The sequence below is a fragment of the Ursus americanus genome, chromosome 22, assembly GCF_024610735.1.
Source record: "Ursus americanus isolate L20-20 chromosome 22, mUrsAme1.1.p, whole genome shotgun sequence".
Lineage (NCBI taxonomy): Eukaryota > Metazoa > Chordata > Mammalia > Carnivora > Ursidae > Ursus > Ursus americanus.
In genome coordinates, this window is record NC_142148.1 from 18,396,407 (window position 1) to 18,416,287 (window position 19,881).

The following is a 19,881-nucleotide window of genomic DNA, read 5'->3' on the forward strand; positions in this document are numbered from 1 at the left end:
ATGGCACATCCAAAAAGTGACTTCTGTCAATACAAAGGCTATAAACATCCCCATTCCCATATCAGCATCACTACTCTGCTGTGGAGTCTGTGACCCAATAGCAGTTTTCTGCTAGGACTGAATTTCATTAAATCCAAGACAACCATTCAGTTTGATGGACTGTCAGGGAAAGCAGAACCAAAGATGACAACACATAATTACTAAGAAACACAAAGACTTCCAGGAACAGTGGTAATTATTCACCATTTTCTAACTTCTGCATTTAAAAGTATTCTTGATTAGATTGAGGGAAACAGTTACTGGGAAGACTTTTTTTTTTTTTTTTAACATTAGAGTTTTTGCTACAAGGTTTAAAAACTGATTCTAATGCCAATGAAGTATTTTTAAAATGGTATGAAATGACTGAATCTAATCAACAGTGACAGAAGATTATTTCTCCTACCATGTTGAATGGAAACAGATTCACAAGCAAGGACTGATACTAATGTTAAGTGCGAAAGGTAAGAAAGGAAAAAAAAAAAATTCATGAAATCCCAAAAGGGGCAGGGAGTATTCTAAGGCCTAAAACAAGAGTATATGACATGAATAGAGGGATGGAATTTAAGAACCCAAGAATCTCAGCTCTTAATTCCCCCAACCACAACAAGAGAAAGGGGTAGTGATTTCTACCCACATGTGCCTAGTTCCCACCTGACACGGGACATGTGGTCCTTGAAGCATAAGAACTGTGGTCAAGGTAACTAGCCTTCTGAGCATGCAGGAAAGTGGGCTATGTGAAACCAAGAAATACCTTCTACTTTTAGATCTAACAAGGCTCAGAAATGCAAGCTTACCCTGGTACGCTAAGGATTCATCAGCACTCTCCCACAACTGTGTGTGGCCAAGTTGTATGTACTTGTTTGGCTACAAAACAAGAGGTTCAGTAACTACTTGTTGCTGTGGGTGGGCGATTTAGCAGTTGGTGACACAATATCTAAGAAGAAATATCTAAGTTCTATTTCCTGACAATGGGAAACTGAAAATTTCTCACTGATTTTTTTCTAAGTACATATTGATATTTAAGAGGGTGAAGAGAAAGGTGTGATACCAGCTGTCCTCATGTACAAGTCAATAATAAATTTCCATGACAATCATGCCCCCCCCATACACACACACATGCAAGATTAGACAAGAAAGACTAATCTTCAGTATTACAGTCTCTAGCTCAGGAGTGGGCTCTTGGTCATCACTAAAGCACACAGGCCTACCAAAGCCTGACTCCAAGTCTTCAAAGTCCCAAATTGCACAGTTCCTTAGTCATGCCACTGGAAACAAGGTTTAGAAAAACCCAACAAATAAATCATTCACAGAGGATACCACAAAACCAACTTTTCTTCACCGGCTGGCTGGGCTCTTGACACAAGGACCCAGGATTCTCTCAAATAAGGATACAGAGATGGGGCCAGGGGCAGAAGCCACCTTGTCTAGGTATAGGGGAAGGCTGGCCTCCAGGAAGTACGCTTATCCCTGCTGCCTTCAGTTTCTCTAAACAGAATCCAGACAGTTAAGTGCACTTGAACAAGCTTTCTCAGACTACTAGAAGATAAAATACCCATTTCAGTCTTCCAGACAAGGTCTTCATCAAAACCAACTCAGTAAAACAAGGTGACTACTATAGGGGGACTGCCTTTAGGCCCTTCCCATCTTCCCCTATCCAAACTGGATAGAATCTAATTTGGTTTAGTTAAAAAGGACATTCTTTGAATGATTTTTTTTTTTTTCTAATTAGCGGGCTTACCATATTTTCTGTTTCTAATATAACTGCTTACTCATTAAGCACGGTGGGTAAATGGGGTCAGGATCTGGATTCAGGATACAAAGTGGGAGATGAGCGAAATCCTACTCTCTAATCCTCTCTCAGAGATTTGTCTTGGGGAATGACATTTGCCAATATTCTTAAGTGGCTCTTTTTTTTTTTTTTAAGATTGATTGATTTTTTTTTTTTTAAGTAGTCTCTACACCCAATGCTAGGCTCACCATTGTGTAAAATACCAAATAAGGGGTGACTGGCATTCTGAACTCCAAACATCTATCATTTAAACAAAAGATACAACAAACTGGCCCTATATAATAATACCATGTTTAAGAGAAAATCCAACCAGCTTTTCAAACATGCCCATTTTTAAAAAGTCTGTCTTTTTATTGCTGATATATAGAGGTCTTTATATATTTAAATTCTTTTCCAGATATAAGTAGTGCATTTTATTCCACTATTTCCTTTTTTTTTTTTGTTTTTTGTTTTTTTTTTTTATTCCACTATTTCCTATTCATTTTCCATTCTGAATAAATCTTTTAAAAAAGATTTTATGTCATACGGATTTAAGCATACAGTCTGATCAGTTTTGACAATTCATAACCCATGTAACCCTACCCCATCAAGACAGAGAATATTCTCTATCATTCGAGAAAGTTCCCTCATGCCCCTTCCCAGTTAATCACCGACTAAATAACCACTGTTCCTTTAATCTGATTTCTATCATCATAGATTGGTTTTGCCTAGTTTAGAGTATTATATAAATGGAATCATATAGTATAGACTCGTGTGTCTGGGTTTCTCACCATGTTTTTAAGATTCATCCATGTTGGCGTCCCTGGGTGGCTCAGTTGGTTGAGTGTCCGACTCGATTTAGGCTCAGGTCATGATCTCAGGGTTGTGCGATTGAGCCCTATGTCGGGCTCCACACTCAGCGTGGAGTCTGCTTGAGATTCTCTCTCTCCCTCTGCCCCTCCCCCAGCACTCTCTTATAGAAATAAAATCTTAAAAAAAAAAAAAAAAGATGCATCCATGTTGCTGCATTTATCAGTTCACTCCTTTCAACTGATGGTATATATGGTGTCATCTATAACTATCCCTAATGTCTCTAATGAGACCATGTGTTTATTCCGTTGATGGACCCCTATAATGTTTCCAGTTTGAGACTTGCACAAATATAGTGCTGCTATAAGCATTCTTGTACATGTCTTTTTGTGGGCATAAGTTTTCAATTTGATTTGGGGCAAAAATACCTAGAACTGGAATTAGCATCTCATTGTGGTTTAAATCTGCATTCCACTGATAGTGACGTTGACAGCTCTGTCATGTGCTTATTTATAAAAATGGCCATTCCTCTATCTTGTAAACATCTGTTCCAGTCTTTCACTTTTTTACGGGGGATTTTTGTCTTTTATTATTGAGTTATAGAATCCTTTGTGTATTCTGGATACAAGTTTTCTGTCAGATATACATGCTGCCAATATTCTCTCCCAGCCTGTCTTTAACAGTGTCCTCTGTTGAATGTAAGTTTTTAATTTTAATGAACTCCACTCTGTCAATTGTTTTTTTTACCATTAGTGTTTATTTTGTGTCCTAAGAAATCTACACCAAGGTCATGAAAATGTTCTACCATGATATCATCTAGAAGTTCTAGTGTTTTATTTCTTATACTTTAGAATTTTGCAGAAGAAGTCAGGCTCAGAATTTTTAAAAAATAAGCATATGTCTTATTTTCTCTTTCTAATAAAACACCAAAATCAAGAGCTTCCTAAGCATATATAGTTTTAAAAGGACATTTTCTCAATCCAGCCCTTCAACAACCAGATGGTTACATTTAAAAGGTTGTTGGTATATACATCTCCAAAACCTCACAGAATTATAAGCTCTAAAGAGAGAAAAGGCAGAAATGGGTATTTCACCCTAAGAATATTTTAGTAGCACTGAATGCAATGTAATATCGACAACAGATTCTGAAGTTTGTTGTACTTCATTTAAAGAAAAAAAGGACAAATTTTATTTGTAAAGTTAAGACTGGTTGAAGAACCTCACTTTTACTAAACGTTACGTTACAGGTTATGAGACTACATAATGTTTCCAACCTTGGCAGTGGGCTGGACTTAACAGTTGAGTACCTTTAACATACAGTTGTTTTGTAACCTCTGGATCTATGGTTTATCTGGAATCAGAGAGCTTTGTTGAAACTACTGGTTCCAGAAGGCTGACTGCCATTTTCCTGCTATTTCAGATTCTGTGGGCCCAAGTACAGAGTGGAAGAGGAAGGGAATGGAAACACCTGCAAGAAGATGTCTGAATAAAGTAGAACAAACCAGGATAAGCCAGAAAAATGTGAATGAGTTCAGGATAGTCTTGAGTTCAGGATAGTCTTTACCTGGAGCACACATTCCTATGCTCTCAAAAGTCCTGATCCTTTCAATGACCTGTGAGGCTACCTGTACTATAAACCCAGCTCTGACTGCAAGGAATCCAAGCTTCCAGAAAGGGGGACATTAAAGGGACACTTCAGTTGTGCTTTCTTTTCTTTTTTTTTTTTTTAACTCTTGATTACCCAATTTTTCAAATTATCAAAAATCTCTAAGTCACATCATATTTGATGCTAAATTTCTTAATGGAGCAGAGATGGGGTACAATGGTACAATAATATTACATGGGGGAAGTGAATAAGTAAAATATAGACAGAAAAGCAAGCAAAGAATCTTAGAATAGGAGAAGTCTCTGGAGGCTGAGCAGAAAGGTATAGAACAAAGCCCCAGGACAGTAGTCTTCCATGTTTTGGATCTAAAGTCTGCCAGGAAGTAAAACCACCAATTACCACCCTTCACTCTCTACTACAAAAACTTATCTTTATAGACTTTTGGGTCAGATCAGGTAAGTGAAATCATGCTTTAATCCTTACGTTGTTCCAAACATATAGCAATGAAAGTGCTCCAAGCAAGATGAGGAGAGCTAAAGCCAGGGCGCCTGTGTTAGCTTGGGTTGAACAGGGCTAGAAGACTCCTAGGAGGAAGAAGCAGAGAAATGGAGAGCAAAAAGCAAAACGGAATGATACATGGACAAAAACTACCTCCCAGTCAAAAGTTTACAGGTTAAAATACATTAGTTGTCTGACTCATAGTCTCTAAGTATCTATACAAATATATCCACAGTGAGAAACAAAATAATAAAGATACACTCTTTACTGGAGAAAAGATACATTATGAGGATGAAAATGAAATTTTCAGTGAAACAAAGGGAGAATTTGCTACCTATAGATCCTCACTAAACAAACAGTGAGCAGTGTGCTTCAACAAGAAAAGTAAACCTAAAGGGAAGGTACTGAGTACAGAAATTTATCAAATATCTCATTGTGACAACTGCTAACTGGAGAAAGGATTAGGGTTTTATGGATGACTGTGGGTTCTTTTAAAATAAAAAGTAAAACCTGAAGCAAAAGATGTCCCTATGAGATACAGGGACATCTGGGTGGCTCAGCTGGTTGAGCATCCAATTCTCGATTTCAGCTCAAGTCATGATCTCAGGTTCCTGAAACTGAGCCCTGTGTCAGGCTCTTCCCTCAGTGAGGACTCTCCTTGAGATTTTTCTCTCCCCCTCTCCCTTTGCCCCTACCTCCACCTATCTCCCTCCCTCCCTCTCTTAAAAAAAAAAAAAAAAAAAAAGAGGGAGGTATAAGAGTGGAAATGATTTACAGGTGATTTACTTGTCTATATAGAAAATCCAAAAGACACAGGCACTTCTAGAGTAAGAGCTCAGCAATGTTGTCAGATACAAACTCAATATTGAAAAATCAACAGCATTACCACTCTAGTAATAGTAGAAGTGTAGTAGAAAGAAAATCACATTCAATATAAGCACTAAAAACTATAAGGGTTCTAAGAAAAAAACGTTTTAAGAATATGTAAAACTATGGAGAAAATCATAAAGCAATACTAGCTGGTGTACTCAAAGACATGAATTAATGGAGAAGTATAACATGTTCACAGACTGGAAGACTCAATAATGTCAATTTCCCCCCTATTAATTTATAAATTCAATACAATAAAAATCTCAATAGTCTTTATTAGAACGTGACAAATTTATCTCAAAATGAATGCAAAATAGCAGAGAGCCAAGAACAGCCAAGACAATTCTGAAGAATGAGATGAAGGAAATCTGTCCTAGTCAGTAAAGCTACAACAGTTAGGACAGTATGCTATTGAAGAAGAAATAGACAAACAAATTAAACAGGACAGAGAGCCCATAAACAGACTGACATATATGTAGAAATGTGATATATAAACAGAGAGGGTAATATAACTAAATAGTTCTGGGACAACTGGTTATTCATTTGAAAAAATATATTAGAGCTCAATCTCATACCATACACAAAAATACATTCTAGTAGATCAAAGATCCAAATGCAAAAAGCAAAACTTTAGAAATGTTGGCAAGGATATGAAGACAGAAACGTGTGCATACTGTTGGGGGAATAGTGGTGATGTAAACTCGTAAGGCACTTTAGAGAACAATTTGAAAATATGTAATGCAGAATCCTTAAGGGAAATTTTCATCCATATATACAAGGAAGATAGATGCATTTATTCCAGCAGTGTTCATTACAAAATACTGTAAACAACCCTAAATGTCTCTTGACAAAATAAGTTTTTTTTATAAAACAGAACACCATCTAGCAAATAAAACATATATTAGAAGTATATGTCAAGATAAAAATATCAAAACCAAAGCCGAGTGAAATAAGTAAGTTGTAGAATGATCTCAGTAACATACCCAATTTAATACAAAAATATATACAAGAATGAAAACCTTAAGTTCGTTAGAGTAACCTTCAGGGAAGGAGGTGAACAATACATAGGGGGCTTCAGCTATGTTTATCAGAATATTCTTACAAAATGAAGTAACTGAATAAATAGGACATGATGTTAAAGTTTGACACAGCCAGATGGTGGGCATGAGCTTTCTCTGTATTGTTATCTTTTCCTATGTATTTGAAATATTTCATAAAAAATAAAAGCCCTAATGCTTTTAACCCCCTATTTTTATGGATAGAATGCTTCTCCTGCTGGCAGTGCATTTAAAGACTATTCAAAGCACTGTCAGATCCTGACCTCTGAAGTTCCTACTGCTCTGCTGAGCAGGAAACAGCCAACAAGTACTGGCAAAAGCTGAAGAAATCACATTTCTTTTTCTCTTAACAGTAAGAATGACTTCCCAAGTCTTTAACCATCTTCATGACTCTTAGGATCCCAACCCGGCTGAGAAGATTCCCTGTCTTGGGTATAAAATTCTAGGCAGGGCCTACATGTGCATGTCTTCTGGGTTCATTACCATAACCACCATTCAAAAACCTGCACAAATCCCTACAGTATATGGGAGTTATCTGGATATTGTCAAGAATAAATTGGTGGCTCTCAGGCCCTGGAGGTCCTCCACCTGGCCTATCAACAACAAAGATGTCAACCCTTGGAGGCTCTCCTACAATCAAGTTAAATCCCAGGTGTAAGAGAATGCAGCATACATGTATTTGGAATCTGTTCACCTCTCTCCACCCGCACCGACATCATCTTGTCCAAGCCATCACCATTCGCTTCCTAGAGGACTATAACAGCATCCTATTGATATCCCTATTTCTGGTGTGTGTCCTATCCAATCGCCATAGAGTTTAGCACTCAGAATGATCAGTTACGTCACAGGTTTCTAAAACACAAATCTGGTATTGTTCCCCTTGTTAGAACCCAGTACCATCCTATTGGATTTAGGATAATATAAACAATTTTAAGGAAGAGTCTGAAGATCTGGCCTGCTTCTCCCTCTAACCTCCTCCTCATGCCCCTTTCTTGCTCACTGTACTTCAACTACACTGCCCTTCTTTCAGTCCTCAAGACCACGAAACTCTTTCTCACCTCAGGGATTTCAAAAGGCTATTTTCTTTGGAACACCCATTCCCCTCTCCTTTCCATGGATAAATCCTAATCATCTTGTAAGTCTTATCTTAAATGTTATTTCCTCAGAAAGGCCTTCCCTGAACCCAAGGCCAAATCAGATACCCTGGTATACTCTCAAATGGTACCCTGCACTTTTCCTTTGCATCATCTACAAGAGTTTATGTTTACTGGTACGAATGCATATAAAGCCTGTGAATCTTGCGGAAATGGGGTTATTATGTTCAAGACACTCCTCTGTTCAAAGCCCTTCAATGGTTCTCCACCAGACGCAGAATATGGGCCAGACTCTTTATAGCACGACGCTTAAGGCTGGCCACAATTTGGCATTAGAGTATCACAGGAAGGCACCAAGAGGCTAAAGATCTAAGTCAGAGTTACTAACTACTGGGTTGTAGGCAAGTTTTCTGGCTTCTCAGAGACCAAATTTATCTATAAAACAGTGGCATTAGTGTATCTGGTACGGTTGCTAAGATAATCCAATGTCAACTTAGGTGAAAACACTTACAAGTAATCTAATATCCATTATTTTGTTTTTTTTTTCTTTGTGTAAAATACACGTAAAATTTACCATTAGTGACATTTATAGCACATTTACAATGTTGTGCAAACATCACCACTTGCTAATTCTTGTTACTCCTTTTTATACTTCTCCCTCTCTGTCCGTAATGACACAATGCTGTTTGGAATACCTCTCTCTTTTTAAGATCTAACTGTAATCTAATTTCCTTCATAAAGTTATTCCTGATCTCTAAGTGCTGGGAATAACTGCTGTATTTATCTAAAAATACTTAATGCTTACCTTTCTTCTAATACAATTGAATTCTTACCCAATTTGCCCACTAGCCTAGGAGTTCTGTGAGAGCTAAAACCACTGTTCATCCACCTTTATTTCTGAAGAAGAGGACATTTCTTTAGAGGACTTCTGCTCATAAAGATTTTCTCTCTGATTCCATACTTACTCTAAACTAGAAAAAGTGACATTTCTTTTTTTTTTTTTTTTTTTTTTTTTTTTAAAGATTTTATTTATTTATGTGACAGAGAGACAGCCAGCGAGAGAGGGAACACAGCAGGGGGAGTGGGAGAGGAAGAAGCAGGCTCCCAGCGGAGGAGCCCGATGTGGGACTCGATCCCGGTACGCCGGGATCACGCCCTGAGCCGAAGGCAGACGCCTTAACGACTGCGCTACCCAGGCGCCCCGAAAAAGTGACATTTCTAACTGAATGCCAGAAAATACAGAGTTGGTCTTTTTCATATTAGAACAAAGAACTCTAAGTTAAGAGAATGTGTAGTTTAGTGTCGACAAGACACAGCCTTTTGAGGTGCAGCTTTCATGTCTTAACAGGTATTTAATAACCTAAAAACCAAGATTTTTGGTTTTTAAAAATAAAACCAATAAAAATACAAAATAAAAACCAAGGTCTTTAAGTCCCAGTCCCCTGCATGTTAACAGTCATAGTCTACAAAGAACTAATTCCTTGGCTGTTTTCTTTTGAGCTCATTTCTCTTTTAGGTTGCTATGCACATTTCCATAGTACATATGAGGTAGGAAGTTCATGGGACTCTCCCAAGCAGGATATGCCTAGCAGGCTAATAAGAACTTGAGTGCCCTTCCAAGACAGCTTTCCCCTTTCAATAATAGTAGTAATAAACAGCAACACATGGGTATACAACAGTTTACAATGTGCTTTCACACACATCATCCCATTTACTCCTGGCAGAACCTACCCAGATGAAATCCTGGGAAGCCAGAAGTAAGTAAGACTCTAGATTTTACAACTTCTGGATTTAGAGCAATCATGTTCCCTTCCTCAGAGCCAAGAAAGGTAAGGAAGAAAGCTATAGAGGCCAATTTACATTTACTGCATTCTTTTTTTTTTTTTAAGAAGATTTTTTCAGAGAGATAGAGTCCCAAGCAGATTCCGCGCTGAGCGCAGAGTTGGACACTCAACTGACTATGCCACTCAGGTGCCCCACGTTTATTGTATTCTTTATCACACTCCAACCACCAGACAGTAAGCAACATGAAGGCAGGGACTGCATCTGTTTTGTTAACCAACACAATTCCTAACATCATGCATACACTGTGCCAGGCACATACTGGAATCTCAGTAAATATTTGTGAATTAATAAATGAATCCAACTATAATGTGATGCAGAAAATGGATATTTCTTAGGAAGGTCACCAGATAATGCTAAGCATGAAGATGCTTTCTGGAGAGTTTGTAATTTGTCACAGTGATTCTAGAGACCAAGAACACTACATTTCAACAAGAGATCAGCCCCACTAACAGGTGTAGCTCTTAGCTACCCCTTACCTTGATTCGTGAACTGGGGTTCAGCATGATGTACTTAATGGAACCTTGGATGTTCTCTGTCCAGGAGACCAGCCAAGTAACCTTGTTATCATGTCGGACCTCTTTCCATTTATGTCCTGTAGGAGGAGAAGGAACCTTGGCATCTCTGTGGAAATAACAAAGCAGGAGGGCAGTGAAATGAGGAGAAGCAAGGGACAGTTTCACTTTTCGTGATCTAAAGTGGATAATCTGTTGAGCATGTATTTCCCATGTTTCCTCCTCATCACCAGTCAGTAACTGAGAAGTACTTGGAGATCTGTACATGGAGATACCACGTTGTTCCCAACAGCTCTGTGTAGCCTGTGGAACAATCCCAGCAACAGTACTCCCAAGAACAAAGGAACCCCCTCCAACCTTGATTTCTGGCCCAAACAACGAACTGTGCTCACTTGCTACAATTGATGATGATATCCTCAGGCATGATCCGTCTCTTCAGCATGCCCATCTTGGGGTGGTTGCCACGGCCACGGAAAAGCCCAGGAGGTTCTATCTTGAAGTTGGCAATCCTCTCTCTGTGGTTATCCATAATACAGAAGCCATATTCTTTCAGTAATTTTTCATTCTCCTCTTTGATTTTCTGGAACACAGCAAGGAAGTACTCAAAATGGGCTCAAATTGCTGTTCCCTATTCATATTTTATCTCTTATTAGAGAACAGTTCAAGGTACAGAAAAGTCTAAAAAAATCACTAACAAATAAATGCAAATGTGGGTATCTGGCGGGCTCAGCTGGAAGAGCATATATGACTCCTCATCCCAGGGTCATGAGTTTGAGCCCCACGCTGTGTGCAGAGATTACTTAAACTTCTTAAAAATTTTTTTTGAAAAAGAGAGGAATGCAATAAGGATAACCTCTAATAAAGTTTTCAAACTTTAAGTACAATAAAATTCCCCAAAATATCTACCTTTGAGGACTGATCCAACTACAGATTCAAAGCTGATTTTCTTATTTTAAAGGATTTATGTGTGAGAACACGTTACCTAGGTATTTTTAAATATAACTTAAACAATTAACATCATTTTGTTGAGTAGTGTCAGAATGGCAGATGGGGAAGAATCTATGACAGGACTCATAAAGAACATCTCCATATTTTCTTTTCTTTTTTTTTTTAAAGATTTTATTTATTTATTTGACAGAGATAGAGACAGCCAGCGAGAGTGGGAATACAAGCAGGGGGAGTGGGAGAGGAAGAAGCAGGCTCACAGCGGAGGAGCCTGATGTGGGGCTCGATCCCATAACGCTGGGATCACGCCCTGAGCCGAAGGCAGATGCTTAACCGCTGTGCCACCCAGGCGCCCCATCTCCATATTTTCTAATAGGTTCCAGACACATTTAGTTGAACAGCATTTCAGATGGTCTTTCAAGCTGAAACATACCTGTCACAGATTCTTTCCTAGGTATATGGGTACATACATTGTGTACTTTGCGATCCTTGCTCCAAAAAAAAGTGTGGGAGTGGAACATGGAGCCTCCTTACCCTCTGCTGACTCTGACTTCATATTACACTTAAGAAATTCAATTTAACTAAGTCTTGCTGCCTTGTGGGTAGGAACAGATTCAGAACTTGCTGGCAGCAGGTGTCCTTGGCCAGGGCTCTGACGAGGTGATACTTGTGAAACCTCCCTATCTTTGGATAGCTATTTGCAAGAACAAAGCTCCAAAGCGTTTTTTTTTTTTTAAAAGATTTTATTTATTTATTCGACAGAGATAGAGACAGCCAGCGAGAGAGGGAACACAAGCAGGGGGAGTGGGAGAGGAAGAAGCAGGCTCACAGTGGAGGAGTCTGATGTGGGGCTCGATCCCATAACGCCGGGATCACGCCCTGAGCCAAAGGCAGACGCTTAACCGCTGTGCCACCCAGGCGCCCCTCCAAAGTGGTTTTTAAGTTTTAAAACACCCCTGAAGTAAAGAATAAACCAAGTTTCACTAATTTGGAATATTGAGAAGACTAAACTGAGACTGAAAAGTCTGATGCAATTATCATTCTTATAGTAACTCATAATTTTTAAACTACAGCTAAGTTGGCACCATCAAACAATGAATTATAGAATGAATACAAAGGCCTAAATTGCATAAACATGCAAGTCCCTTAAAGTACTGAAACTTTAGAGTTTTAAAATTCCTTAAAATCCATTACTTCTGGACCTCCAGCCTGGGGGGAAAAAAAAGGACACAGACAAGACAAAGAAACTCTAGCCTGGATTTCTCTGTAACAAAAGTTGGCAAACCTTTTCTAGATAGAAAATATTTTAGGCTTGAGGGCTATACAGTCTCTGTTGGAACTACTCAACTCTGCCACTGTCACATGAAAGCAGCCATAGATGATATGTAAACAAGTAGATGTGGTTGTGTTCCAATACAACTTTTTAATAAAAATAGGCAGCCTATAGTTTGCCTACAGGTACCCTAGAAGAAAATGACATCCCACTGGATACTGGAAAGATCCTTCTGGAGTGGAGATGGAGATGGATGAGCATGGCTAGATTGCAGGGTAAAAGAGACCAAGAACAGGGAGGTACACAGGCAGTATTATTGTTGCTGTCTTAAAACCCTAAAATCCAGGAGCCACTGCATCGGTCTGCCCATCTTTAAATACTATATTACTGGAGTTATGGACTGGATTTTAGGTCACAAGAGCACCAGGTTCTTACGTTGAGCCATTAAATAAAGTGACTATTATACACAATTTTTAGTCTATGTAAAACCCTTAAGAAAATTTAAACTTCACTAGGCCAAGAATCCTAAATCTTTAGTATAGAGCCATGTGAAATTACTAAAGTAAAATCTGTATTGTAAAAACCAAGAAGAAAATAAGATGAACTAAACACTATTCCAAAGTTCTCCAGAGGTTTAAGAAATTCTGTAGTACCAGTTTCTCTTCCTTGCTCATCTGTTTCCGAGCTTCTGTCTGGGCTTTGAAATACTGGCTCATCTGGGTAAAATCACATTTGCTTAGGTTGGTGATAATATTCTTCTCTTCATTAGTCATTTCCTAGTCAAAAAAAAGGGGGGGGGGAGACAGAAGAAGAAGGTAAATACACAATTTACCCCATAGGTTTCTTTGTGATTACAGCAAAGCACCATTTTTTTCAGCCAAAGGTGTCTAAAGAGGTAGTCAGTCCATCTAAATTCATGAGTTTTGAAAAAAAAGAAACATAACTTTATTACTTTGTTCTATTATAAAATATTTAATAGAAAAATGCTCTACATGATTTTTCCTTGAAAAAGGTATGGAACTCTTTTGTAATTTCTTGGGCTCCTTACACCCTGCCACATCCGCAAGCATATGTATCCCACAGTTGGAGAAACATGAATATATATCATTTGCTTTAGTAATGAGAGAAATATTTCCATACTCATTCTCTCTTAGAAACATTATCCCTGCTCTACTCACTTATTAAATGTTATTTCCAGAGCTATTCAGAAGGTAAGCTTCAGCTCAGCCTCTGTCCACATAATCCAAATTGAGAATGAGATTGTTTAAAATCACCTAGACAGATGTAGGAAATGTGATTTCAAGAGCAGAAAGTACCAAAAGCAAGTAAGAATGAATCAAAAGGGAACGGGACATCACATTAACATGTCTCTTTGCAACAGCAGACAGAGGACAGGCAGTCCTGCAGAGACAAACTTTCCTCTGCTCAGCCAGGGCTAAGGTTTTTTTGTTTGGCCTAATAAACTTCCTCCTGCAGCCATATGAGAGTGTGAGAAGAAAGAAATATAAGTATCCTTGTTGGATAGAAACCCTATATATTATAGTGAATGAATAGGGGGAAAAAAACCTTTAAATACAGTAAAATTCATAAAGCTCAAATTTTACACCACGGAATTTTTTGTAAAGTTACAGTTTATTAATTTAGTACTTGATTAATACTTCTGCAAGGTGCTAGGATATTAATACATGGGCTACAATACCTTTCTCCAGTCTTTAAAGAAATTTTTCCTAAATATTTCCTTAGTAGTATATTCATGGTCGAGCATTTTTGCAAAGAAGGTAGCTACTTCTTCTGCTTTGGGGCTCAGCTTCATGACTTTACCTAGAGGAAAAAGCGGTTCCAAAAATTGAGGTGTATAATTCATGTTTTGCGTATAAATACTGAGCTCTGGAGAAGTCTTCTAACTGATGGTTTTCCTTTCCCAAGGTACACAAAGGTCTGGTGACACATGGCAACAACAACAACAAAGACAATACACTGATTTATATCTAGTTGTATGAATTCTCCTTCTCTTTAGCAGATATTTACCTGGGTCATTCTTTGGAGACTATGCCAGTAAACTGTTCCCAGGTGCCTGCTCAGGACAGGGATGAGCTGGGGGAGGCCCAGCCACTCTTCCTTTTCCTTTCAGCAAGCAGGGTCCTTTACACCTCTTCAATGGTTTTTAAAAATCAAATCCTCAGAGGGACTCCTGCCACTGCTAAGCTAAGCAGCCTCTGTTCAAGAAGGGGAGGAAGGGATAGGGCAGAGAGTGGAAGAAAGGAATTGTGGGGAAAAGAAATAGGCATCTTTCTTCTTCGAAGTTAGGTGGGTGGAATATGAATAAAATAATATATATCCATAGCAGGCAAGCCCAGATATCCCACATGAAAAATCTAAATAAGACCTTCCTCTAGAACTTTTGTACTTAAAGTGTGGTTCACAGACCAGCAGCATTGGCATCACGTGGGAGTTGTCAGAAATGCAGAATCTTTGGGGCACGTGAGTGGCGTAATCAGTTGGGCATCCGGCTCTCAGTTTCAGCTCAGGTCGTGATCTCAGGGTCCTGAGATGGAGCCCTGCGCCTTAGGCTCCATGCTCAGTGGGAAGTCTGCTTAAGACTCCGCCACTGCCCCTCCCCACCCACGCTCTCAGTCTCTCAAATAAATAAGCAAACAAACCTTAAAAAAAAGAAATGCAGAATCTCAGGCCCCACCCCAGATCTACAGATTCAGCAAGTGCATTTTAAGAGACCTCCAGGTGGCTCATGTGCATAGCAGAGTTTGAGATGGTTGCTCTGGAATATAGGCACTATGAGGTTGCCTCTTTCAGGGAAGTAAGACTCATACAGATCACAAGGGATGACTGGGGTTCTTGGTAGTGTGTACATGTTAGTAAAAGCTGTTCTAAAGGAATCCTGATGTTACACAATGAAAACTCCTAACTTCTAAAGTAAATCTGAATGCGGCCTAGGGGTTTTGTGTATAGCTAATTAGTAATAAAGCAATAAAGGAAAGTACTTGGGAGTTTACTCTACTTTTCAAATAGAATATTTTTAATAGTACTCTTAGGGCCAATTTCCATTTTTTCTTGACTATCTAACTTTACAACACCATCTGGAACTAATCCATGGCATAATAATTTGTACCTAAAATGAGGTTAAACACCATTCTACTGCCTTACTATTAAATAGGTACTAATAATTCACCAAGGATTTTCACTTTCATTATAGAAAACTAAAACTTAACCAGAAATCCACTCATTTCAAAACTCAGAAGATTTCATGATGGTTGGGAAGTTATCATCCCTAATTGCAGGGATGAAGGGAATTGTGGCACAAAATTGAAATTGTCAGGGTAGTCAGGAAGAACCTGCTTGAAATCCGTAACTCAAATGGCCAACAGGTGGCGCCACTTTCCCCTTTCAACCCCCACACCAAGCTCCTGCCTTTGCAAGAAGACACTTTGGGGAGGATAGGGTTATTAGCTTTCAAGGGTTTCCTGCACTTCTTTGGATCTCCCCAACTCAGGTCTGAACTAGAGTTGCCAGTAAAGTTGTAACATCCTTCTTTCTAATATAAAGGAAAACATTTAAGTCTTTAAAAATAAAATAAATGAAATAAAATAAAAGGCAAGAAAGAATTTAACTGTTCTTGGGTCTTTTTGGCTTATATAAACTGGTATCAACAAATATTTGAAAAACAAAAAAATGGAGACTCTTTGGGCAATTTTACTGAATTCTGTACCAATAGAGGAAGCAATTTTGATGCCTCCTGTTTTACATGAGCCGTCAAAAGAGGAAATGACAGCTCCCCCAGCAGCAGAGTGGTGGGAGAATGACTTGAAGGTTCCTGGCAATGGGAGCACTTTATGGAAAAGACTGAGCTCCAGGAAGAAGAAACTGCTGAGTCAGAGCTGGAAACTGGAAGTTCTCAGCAGAGACAAGTCACTGCTTCAGCCAGCCTGTGCCCCACCTCCCCCGCAGGTCCAAAGGAGTCTGAGCACTCTCTTTCCTAGAGAGCAGGCAGGACTTATAGTATCAATTTGGACTAATAATTCAAATACAACATCCTGACTTACTACAGAGTGGGAGTTTACACAAGCAAAGGGAAGAAATCCCAGTAAGAAACCCTACTGAGGAAATGATATAGCTGGAGTTCCTATAATGGAGCACTGAGCAAGAGTGGAGGAAGGGACCATAGTGACCAGTGATGCCTGTTTCAGCGCTTGGCTTCTCATCTTGAAAAGAAACACCCAGGGGTGCCTGGGTGGCTCAGTTGGTTAGGTGTCCGACTCCTGGTTTCGGCCCAGGTTGTGGTCTCAGAGTCGTAAAATTGAGCCTTGCGCAGGCTCTGTGCTCAGTGTGGAGTCTGCTAGGGATTCTTTCTCCCCTCTCCCTTTGCCCCTCCCCCTCCTCTCACTCTAAAACAAATAAAATTCTTTTTAAAAATAAAAAGAGAGAGAGAGAGAACCCAGAGACTAGAGAATCTAGCTTTCCTTCAAATCATTTTGAACCTCAAAGTGGGGCTTTACTAGTTGAGCTTTCTAAAGCTCTTGGTAAACCTAGACTTGAGCTACAGAATACATGGACTTTCAGGATTGTCTTCTTCAAGGTTCTAGGCTCTTCTTCCTCATTGGAGTTTGGGTTTGGAGTCATAGTTGAGCATCCCAGGAATGACCAACTACAAGGGCTAATAGAACTCTTGTCCTGTGTGCTATGGTCAACACTAGTCAGAATGTTTATCTGATGCAAGCATTTGTCATTAAGGCCATGCAATCAGGGATTCGTCAGTATTGTCCACTGCTGGGTCTTGATGTCAAACACAGGCACACTGAATAAACAGCGTTTTAAAAAAATGAATTACAGCTTGCCAAGTTTGACATGTCCATGTGCAAGACCCAACCTTTCAGTATAAACTACTGCCTTTATCTGTAAGTATCTGTGGCCCTAAGGTCACTGCTGGTGGAAAAAGAGATGCACCAGAACTCTCTTAAGTGTTCACCACTGATGCCTTTCAGCAGTTTTCCTGCCCAGTATTTCTCAAAGTTTGGTCAGCAGACCACTTGGTTTAAAAGCACCCAAGACAGACTCTTAGATTCTTCTACTCAAGGACAAAAATACCAATGGCAGTTAATGGACAATTCTGAGTGTTCTAAGAGAACCAGGCAGGGTGCTGCTTCACAGCAGCCCATAAAATTGGACTGCACATAAAGACATAGTGTTGTGCTACACATACAATTAGAGACAGACACTTACCAGCCCTACCTACCTAGAAGCTGAGGGCTAATTAATCTTCAACCAAATACTAGTACTATTTCTCATCATGAACAGCTTGTCAGCTTACATTTTATCGCTGAAGTAAAATACTACCATTCAAGTAAGGCTCTTCTAATAAATCTTACAAAGAGTAGCTCCTCAGAAATGGAGTTCAGATAAAAACATTTAACTACGGGGACCAAGTACTGTGACCTACGTAGATGGACATTTTTGGGACCACGCAGTTAAGACATTAACAGCCTCTTTCTCAAGGTACTTCTTCATCACCAAACAGGCCTTTAAGAGTTAAGTAAACACCTGATGACCCTTCCCCCAAACCACACAAGGACAATAAAACAAAATGAAATAAACAGAAAGGATTATATAGCACAAGATCCTTCCTCATTCTCTATTCCTAAATAGAAGCAGACTCTTTTCTTGGCCAAGAGTTAGACAACCTTGGAACAACTCACCATCATAGTAAAACTTGACACTCTCTGGAAGAGGCTCATATGGTGGAGCAAATACAGGGCCTTTATGTTCTAGGAATTTCCACTTGATGCCTTCAGGATAGCGCTCTTCTTCCCACCTTTAAAAGAAAAAGTATAACCTCATTTAGTGATCACCTAATAAATGCCCAAATAATTAATCTGCTCAATTGATTGGTGCTCTAGAATAACTCTGGGCCCCATCAAGGCCTGATCAAAATTACCATTATTCTTCACTTTGAAAAATCCAACACTCACAACAAATAAAATGGAATACTCAGGTGAATGCAGGAAAATACAGTTCAACAGTTCAGTTCTAAGACTGGATACAAGGGATCCCCACTCAAGGAGCTTAGCAAAAACTGGGGGATATGGAAATGGAAACAGCTGTTTTACCTCAATGGTATACATGGCAGAGGCATTATTTAGCTGCTGATACATAGAAAAAGGCCTCCTGGGAATGGAGATGGCAGGTGAAGGTAGGGGAAAAACAAACCTATAAGAAAGTACATAATACAACAGAAGACTGGGGAAATAATAGTTCGGTTGGGGTATACTGAGTTTAGGGTACTTATGGGTTAGCTAAAGCTATCTAGCAGACCCTGGTAAGTGAATGTAAAGTTTTGTGGAAACAGGTTTTAAAAAACCTTTCTACTTTAAAAATGATTAGACATACAGAAAAACAAAGACAAATAAAAGGAACACCATATACCCACCACTTACATTCAACAATTGTTAATATTATGCTAAGTTTCCTATCTTTTGCTGAACCATTTCAGCAATGTACATTGCAGATATGATACCTCACCTCTAAATAGTTCAGCAAATGTCTGTAAAAATAAGGATATTCTGTTACAGAACTACAATACTATTATCGCATCCAAAAAAATTAGCATCATTCTAATACCTAGACCGTATTAAAAATTTCTGAATTACATTCAAAATGTATTTTATAGGCCAGGATCCAATTAAGGATCATGCACTGCAACTGGCTGACATGTCTCTAAGTCTTTCTCTTTTTTGGAATTAGACAGACCTTCTCATCATCACCGCCATTTTCTTTTTGTGAGTCAGCTGTCTTACAGACAGGGTATTTTAAAACTTCACAGATTCTAATCTTCTATTTCTACTTTAAAATTAAAAGCCCTAAAGTTCTATAGAAACCTTCTAAAGGCTAATTATGCATATTCTATTACTTCCTATCATCTTTTAACTCCAATACTTTTTTTCTAACTCCAATGTTTTAAACAAAGTTCAGAAATGTTAAATAAAATTATACATATCAAAATGCTATAATAAGAGCATCACTATAAAAACAAAGTCAACATAGATGGTCAAATGATTTTGATAAGGGTGCGAAGACCATTCAATGGACCAAGGAATCTCTTCAACAAGTGGTATTGGGAAAACTAGATATTCACATGCAGAAGAATAAAGCTGGGCCCTTACCTTACACTATATAAAAAAATAAAATGGATCAGAGACCCAAACACAAAGGCTAAAACTATGAAACTCTTAAAAGAAAACACAGTGCAAAAGCTTCATGACTTTGCATTTAGCAATGATTTCTTAGACAAGACACCAAAAGCACAGGTGACAAAAGAAAAAGATCAACTGGACTACAAAGTTAAAAACTGTACATCAAAGGACATAAGAGTGATGAAGCAACCCACAAATGAGAGAAAAGATTTGCAAAGCATATATCTGATAAAGGACTAACATCTAGAATAAAGAACTACAACTCAACCACAAAAGAACCGACCCGATTTTAAAAACCGGCAAAGGACTCAAATACACATTTCCCCAAAGATATACAAATGGTCAGGTAGCATCTGAAAAA

At 38.7% G+C, this 19,881-nt stretch overlaps 1 protein-coding gene across 1 annotated transcript in view; it reads right to left on the bottom strand.

Moving 5' to 3' along the window:
* TOP1 (DNA topoisomerase I) overlaps nucleotides 1-19,881 on the bottom strand; it is an 88,359-nt gene that overhangs the window by 10,215 nt on the left and 58,263 nt on the right. Inside the window, exons 9-13 of the mRNA XM_045804624.2 lie at nucleotides 18,027-18,142; nucleotides 14,018-14,139; nucleotides 12,972-13,094; nucleotides 10,493-10,680; nucleotides 10,065-10,209 (exon numbers count right to left, since the gene is read on the bottom strand). Coding sequence (XP_045660580.1) covers nucleotides 10,065-10,209; nucleotides 10,493-10,680; nucleotides 12,972-13,094; nucleotides 14,018-14,139; nucleotides 18,027-18,142 — 694 coding nt within the window. The remainder of the gene's footprint in view (nucleotides 1-10,064; nucleotides 10,210-10,492; nucleotides 10,681-12,971; nucleotides 13,095-14,017; nucleotides 14,140-18,026; nucleotides 18,143-19,881) is intronic.